The sequence below is a fragment of the Panthera pardus genome, unplaced genomic scaffold (assembly GCF_024362965.1).
Source record: "Panthera pardus isolate Hobbes unplaced genomic scaffold, ASM2436296v1 HiC_scaffold_2, whole genome shotgun sequence".
In the NCBI taxonomy this organism is placed as follows: Eukaryota; Metazoa; Chordata; class Mammalia; order Carnivora; family Felidae; genus Panthera; species Panthera pardus.
In genome coordinates, this window is record NW_026526765.1 from 66,212,949 (window position 1) to 66,220,107 (window position 7,159).

General features: G+C 49.0%; 1 protein-coding gene across 20 annotated transcripts in view; it reads right to left on the reverse strand.

Annotated features, from left to right (window-relative positions):
- Window positions 1-6,165, reverse strand: part of FAM193B (family with sequence similarity 193 member B) — a 31,473-nt gene extending 25,308 nt beyond the window's left edge. For 7 of the 20 annotated variants that reach the window (XM_019450474.2, XM_053907127.1, XM_053907131.1 and 4 more), the window contains exon 1: window positions 4,763-5,824. Coding sequence is in view for 5 of the 20 variants with exons in the window: in XM_019450466.2 (XP_019306011.1) it covers window positions 5,850-6,059 (210 nt within the window). In the remaining 15 variants the exon portion in view is untranslated. Of the gene's footprint in view, window positions 1-251; window positions 1,457-4,303; window positions 4,422-4,762; window positions 5,825-5,849 lie in introns of those variants that run through there. The other 13 variants (XM_019450467.2, XM_053907126.1, XM_053907125.1 and 10 more) reach the window with 8 other exon arrangements.
- Between the last annotated feature and the right edge of the window lie 994 nt (window positions 6,166-7,159).

Sequence of the window (7,159 nt, forward strand, 5' to 3'; positions counted from 1 at the left end):
GCCCTTCCTGGGACACAAGACCTTCTCTCCTTAGTCCTTTTCTGTTCTGCACATCCTGCCAGGAAAAACCATTAACCACTCCTTTCCCCAATATCCATTCTTTCCCCAAATATATAAAGCACCACACCCTCACTGATGTTGTTCCCCTCTGCCTCTTCTTTTTTAGGCACAGTTAGGGTGTTACTTCCTTCTAAGTCCACAGGCAGAATTAACTGCTTTGCTCTGGGATGCCCTAATGCTTTCTTACATACCTCTTGAATAGAGCTTATCGTACGTGTCCCAGTTTTTGAGATCTGTCTTCTCCACAACACTGAGAACACTGAGGGCAGGACCTGTGTCCCATGACTCACTGCATCCTGATCATTCAGCAGAGATGACAGCATGTAATGGGCATGGGTAAGAGTTTGGATACACAAGGGAAGATCAGCAGTTGGAGAATAACATTAATGGGGCAACAACTGGAAAACTGGGGAAAGCCTGTTTTTTGTTTTTAAAACTAAGGCTGTTTCTATTCCTGCTTATGGAAAAGCTCCCCTCTCCGGAAGCCCTATTCTTTGAAGAATATCCTAGGCTTCCACAAAGCTCCTCATACCACCCTCAACTGAGCAGTTAGCAGACCCAGCCACATACCAGAATCACCTGGGGCAGTTTAACAACAAGATTCCTGGGCTCTGGACCTAGAGACTCTAATTCTGTAGGTCTGGGACAGAATCCAGCAAAACACGGAGGATCTGATGATTAGTTAGGCTAGGATGAGGAAGAGGTGGAATCAAGCAATCACAGCTACCTCTTCCACTGAGAATTACGTCCTCTCATGCTATCAGAGAACTTACCCAAGAACATGTTTATTTTCCTATTTAAAAGCTTTCATTGATTCCTCACTGCCTGCAGGATAAAGCCCAAACTTCTTGCTGTGGTTTTCTAGAACCCTGCTAACCTCTCCAGCCTGATCTCATGCTACTCTGCCTGAATTGGGCAATTCTCGCCTCTGGGTCTCTACATTGCTTTCTTTGTTTAGACACTTTCTCTCACCTTCTCTAAAGGAACTTCTACTCAACCTTGAAGCATCAGCTCTGAGAAATCTTCTATTGGTTATCATATTTGTGCATCTTCAGCACCAAATATCTATAATAATCATAGCTACCACTTGTGCTAAGTGCTTGACATGCAGCACTTGCTGCCCTAATGTGACTCTGGCATCACTGTCATACATGTGAGAAAACATGCTAACAGGGCTAAAACTCTTTGAAAGGCTGCGTACTAGGATCTAGGATTTGAACCGTAACTCAGAGGAAGTGATGCTCTTCTAGCCTAACTACAATTAATACATACATGCGGGCAGGGACTGATTCACTTCTGTATCCTCAGCTAGCCTAGGGTCTGGTACACAGATCAGGTGTCCATTAGTATTTGCAGAATAAATGAACACCAGATCAGGTGAGAGGGAGACTGGGTGTGATGTCTAAAGGAATGAATGACTGCCAGCCTGGCCCAGCAGTAGAAGCTGGTAAGCACAAAGTGGAAGAAACCTAACTTTTACTTCTTTTATTTTCATTTGGTTTAATAGCCACTTATTGAGCACATAAGGACCGTGCACACTAAATACCCCACAAATGAGTTAAATATAGCCCCTGCTCTTAAAACTTCTAGGTTTAGTATATAAAGTCGTTAGGATCTTAATAGTTTATCTGATATTAGATATTAAGATTATAGCTCTGGGGATATTTTAAGGAAATTAAAAATTAAAAAAAATCTCAGCAGCTAAGTCTTCATCTTCAAAGGCCCTTTAACATTTCTACATAGTGAATCTCTACTGGCTTACAAAGAACCAGAGGTGGCAGGGATCCACCCCTTCTTGTATCGTTTCCTACTACTTGCAGTGAAAGTGGCCAGGCTGGGTGGGCAATGATTTTAAGGGGGGAGATTCCTGGGTATAGGGACTATCTTATTTATCTTTGTGCCCAAAATGAAAGCCCTAGCACAGAGGTCATAATGCTTGCTCAGTGGATCAAACATAATGAGATGGTTTCAATAAAGATACTGACTAATCCTGTGCTCCAGTCTCTTGAGGGAGCAGGTTTAACTCTGAGCAGTGGGGAACCAGGTCTCTAGAGTCTCTTTAAACTGGGCCAGGCAGGTCTCAGCAGGTGCCGTAGAGGTGAGAGATGGGAAACACAAGATGAGCTCAACCAGCACCAACTGCTGGTTTACAGTCTGGCAAGTCTCCTGAGGGTTTACTGAGTGTGCCCCTGGACTGCAGGCTGAGTGGTCCAAGAGAGATGGAAAGACAGAAGCAGAGCTGGCAGGCTTTGGATGGCACAGTTCCCACTATCTCCAACTCCTGCTCTAGCCTTGATGTACTAGGTGCTAGGTGGGTTGCTGCACATTTTCTTGTGATGTTGCTGATGAGGCTTAGGGAGGGGAAAAAACATGCCCAGGAACACAAAGCTAGAAAGAGACTGACCTTGGAGTTCACCCCAAGTCTGGAACACAAAACACTTTCTCACTATTGCCTTATTCAGCTGCTTTGTAAGGTTTTTTGTTCTTTGCTAATAAGGTAGTAACAGTTTTAGTTTAGTGAATGAGGATTTGGATTGTTAGTGAACAGATCAATAAAGTTTAATGACCTGAAACAATTCTAAGTAAGGACTTTTGGGATCCCCAATAAGCTAGCTCAAGGTCCCACATTTAAATGTGCACAAGTAATGCAGGGTGCCTGGATGGCTCAGTCGGTTGAGCATCGAACTTAGGCTCAGGTCATGATCTCACCATTCGTGGGTTCGAGCCCTGTGTTAGGCTCTGTGCTGACACTCAGAGCCTGGAGGCTGCTTCAGATTCTGTCTCCCTCTCTCTCTCTGCCCTTCCCTAGCTTGTGCATGCGCATGCTCTCCCTCTCTTTCTCTCTCAAAAATAAGTAAACTTAAAAAAAATTAAATGTGTACAAGTAACCAAAGTGAGCGAAAGGGTCTGGATGGAACCAGAGTGGCCTTTGAACCTGAATTCAGAGTAATCATGGCTCTTCCAGCCTACCTGTGATTACTATATACATGTTCTCTGAACCACAAGCCCTTTGTGGGCAGGGACCATGTCTGAATTACTTCTGCATTCCCAGCTAGCCCAGGGCCTGGCACAGATCAGGGTGTCCTTCATATCAGGGGCAGACACTACTCAAAACTTCATATTATTGCCTTGCAGAAATTGGGCTCAGTGGCACCAGATTTTTAGAGTTTTAAGACATGGCACAAATCCAGTTTGTAGGAATCTTTTGGCTTTTAAGAAATTGGCTTAAAACAAAACCAAAGCAATATGTGACCTGGGACATTAGAACCTATCTGTGGATTGGAAGTGGTCCTATTTGCTGTCTTTGGCATGCGACAGTGAGTTTCACCTTGCTGACCCACTCTGTGTACACAGAGTTTTAAGTGGCAGTGGGAGACAGAGATCCTCACCACAGGCACGCTAGGGGGCAGAACAATGACTCCAACCCTTTCAGCAGGTGCTTCTCACCAGGGCACAAAAGTCTGCTTCTGGCATTCAGAAACCCCCTCCCCAGCAAAAAAGTGGGGTACAATCAGAAAAGAGTTTGTCAGTTTGTTTTACCTCTTTGTGGCTATAGTAAAAAAAAAAATGCCTTGTAAATCCCACATAGTACACAAGAGTGTCCTTTTTTGGGGGCCAGGAGGCACCTGTGACCTATAGTGGGAGTTATTTGGGCATATGTCATATGAGCATTTGTTTCTTCATCTGAAAAATAGTGTAATCGTATTTATATCCTTCAGTTCATTAATATTTGTTAATTACCAGGCATAGGGGTACAATGGTAACTGACGTGGTTCCTGCACTCTCAGAGTTTATGTAGCAAAAGTAGACCAATAATTAAACCAATAGTTAACTCATCACATTTGTACTAAATGCTGAGGAAAGAACAGGAGTGGTGGGAAGATTAGAAGTATGGTATGTAGAGTGTCTGGCATGAATAAATTAATGAATTTGCAGGTCAGGCAGTGGAGTAGATAATGATGATTATAGCTCTTAGGAAAGCTGCGTCCTAAATAAAAATTAAATGATTAAGCCATTATCCAAAATTTTGGCCATGAATACTATAACCTAAGTGGCAGGCGACCCTAAAGTATTGCTGGTCTAAATGGGAAAGAGAGAAAACAACAGCTCCCCTGGCTCTCCCTATCCCAACTCTCTCCTTTTGTTGGACTCCCAGGGTGGCCCAGAGAAGCGAAAGAGGAAAGCTAGAGGGGGGAAGCAGGTTCAGGGTCTAAAGTCAGACCAGGCAAGGGTGGGGTCCAACCTGGGGAGTTGCATCCTTTGGAATCAGTCTCAGCCCAGGGGAGGGGGTGGGGTGAAGGTGGGGCTTCTGACACTCAATAAGTGGTGACATTTTCATTAATTAAAAATCTTACTGTGATCTGAAACACAAAGGAGACCAGCATCAAAACTAGGTTACAATAAGCACAGGTTCTCAACGGATTCATTCTCTCTCTCATTCACCTAGTTATTTTTACTCAGTGTCAGCAAGGCCCAGGGCTAGGCATGGAGAATCAGAGATAGATGACATAGTCTGTGCCCCTGCGGAGTTCACAGTGCAGTGCAGGGAACAGATACATCAACAGAATGTCTCACTGAAGAATGGGGAGTGCTACCAAAGGGAAGCACAGGGGGCTGTGGGCACAAAGGGGGCACCTCACGCAACTGGGAAAGTTAGGGAAGGCTTTCTGGCAATGGTACCCCAAATGACATCCCCACTCACATGCACAATTCCAGAGATTCTACTAGAAGGCTGTCAAGAGCCATGCCTTCTGGCTGCACCAGCCTCCCAGAGTCCCCTGCTGCCCGATGCAGTGTCTGCAGAGCCAAACGCATCTTCCGCCACGCCTCATCCTCATCCGGCGCTGCATCCGACCCTCCAAGACTCCTGCAGGAGCCTGCCTTCCTTGGCAGGCTCAGCCAAAAGACCAACTCAAAACTCTTTTGTCAGAGCAAGCTTAGGGCGAGCCACCCAGCCCCATGTGCCACAACCCTCCCGGAGCAACTGAGGCTCATGTCACCCCGGGCTCTCAGTGAACACTGGCAGGGTACCTCCCATTATCTCCTTTGCTCAAAAGAAAGTGACCTTCTTCCAGGTGGCAAGCTGGAGGCTTTGCGGAATCCTGCTACTACTGCTCACTCTCAGCAGGATTCACCAAACCCAGGGATCTGAGGGTTGAGATGGGCCACCTTGTGGGTCAGGGGTATAGAGGGAAGAAAGGGAAGGCTTTGCTAGGTTTTCACTTCAGTGCAGGAGCCCCACTAAATAGTCTTTGGGGCTGCCTGACAGTCTGCTCCAACTGCTATGTTGGGCAGGGAGAGGAGGGAGGCCACAGGAGAGACATACGCTGGGGGCACACAGCTGCTGAGGGGGCAGTGGCTGCAGGCAGTGAAGGGAAAGGGTGGGGCCGTTCCCAGGGTGGGGGGAGAGGGAAGAGGCTGTAGCCTTCCAGGCCACAGCGCCCCAGGCTGCTCTGTGGGTAGGTGGTGGAGCAGGTGGGCCCAGGGGGAGAAGGGCAGAGAGCTGGGCTGTGGCCTCAGGATCAGAGCCCAGTCCCAGTGTGGGTGGGTATGCGACCACAAAGTCTAGCCCCTGCTCCAGCCCGGAGGCGGCGGGAGAGGGCAGGCAGCCTGGTCACAGGACGGGCCATGCTTCGGCTTGGAGAGAAGGGTCCAGCCTCCACTCCCGCCTCGGGGGAGAAAGCCTCAGCCCCAGCCGGTGGAAGATGGTTCATCCCCAAGCTCACCCCGGCCCCGCTCCCGGGAAGTGAAAGTGCCGGAGCGGCCGGACTCGCCTCGCTCGCTCCTACCTGTGGTCCGGGAGCCAACTTGGGCTCGTCCTCCTCCCTGGGGCCGTGGCGGTCCGGCTCCGCGGGCGCCTCCGGGGGCCCTGCACCCGCTCCAGCTTCCAGGCTGGGCGGCGGCGGGGGTTCGGGAGCCTGGGGCTTCTGTTGCCCCGCGGCTCGCACCCGCTCGCGCCGACCCGCGCCGCCGCTCGGCCTGCTCCGCCTCCGAGTCATGCCGCTGCTCGCGCCGATCCCTCGCTCCACACGCGTCGTCGCCGCCGCCGCCGCCGCCGCTCCCCTCGCAGGACAACAGCCAATATGGCGGCGCCCGGCTCCCCCCTCTGCTGCTGCCAGCAGGTCATAGGGCGCGGCGGCCGCGCCGCCGCACTAGCCCCCGAGGCTGCCTGCGCCATTTTGAATAAGGTCACCACCCGAAGTTCTGTAAGAGTGAGAAACTGGTGGACTCCCGGGATGCGACCTGTGCCAGGGAAGGGTGGTTGCTGTGGTAACCGTGCTGTACCGCCCCGGGCCTGTAATAACTGCCTGCTAAATGGATGAGTGAATTAATTATTTTCTAGAGTACTTTCACACCCACCATCTGACTCCTTGCAGAGTCGCTCCTCACACGAGGAGGCGGGTATGGTCGTTCCCATTTTGCAGCGGAGAAAAATCGAGGCCAAAAAAGGCGAAGTGGCTGCTCAACATCAGCCAGCCGGAACTCATGGGCTCGTGGATAGTTTGAGGTGAAAGGGACGAGGGAATGGTCTGGGTCTTTTGTTTGTAACGTATTGTCAACTAGGAGTCCAGCGTTCATTGCTTGGGACAGCAGAGTTCAGACCCCACACCTGTCCCCAGTCTGGTGGGGAAAGTGGATAGTTAAATACACAGTTACAACCAGTGTGATGAGATGAAAATGACTGGGGCACATACTAGGTCAGTGTTTTCCCAAAAGTTGTGTGCAGGAGAGGATTTTGAGTGGTACACAAAGGAGCATTTAAAAATGTAATAATTATGTATTTAATTGTTAAAATGAGTTTTCCCTACTTTTTTGAATATATGAGATATGCACATGGTGCACATTTGTAGAAAAAGTTTTGAGTGCAATCTTTCTCATGCCAGGGCCAGTGGTACCCTGCAACCATGTAGTGGTTATATGTAGAGTTGCTCTTGGTATCACTAAGAAGACGGAATAATGACATTAGCCTAATTAATGGGAGCAAGGGCTATTTTGAGAAGCAGTGCTACATGGCCTTGGAGCTTTCCTTAAGTGCCAGGAACCTAAACGAAAAATACTTCATCTTAGGTGGCCAGGTGGCTCAGTCATTTGAGCGTCT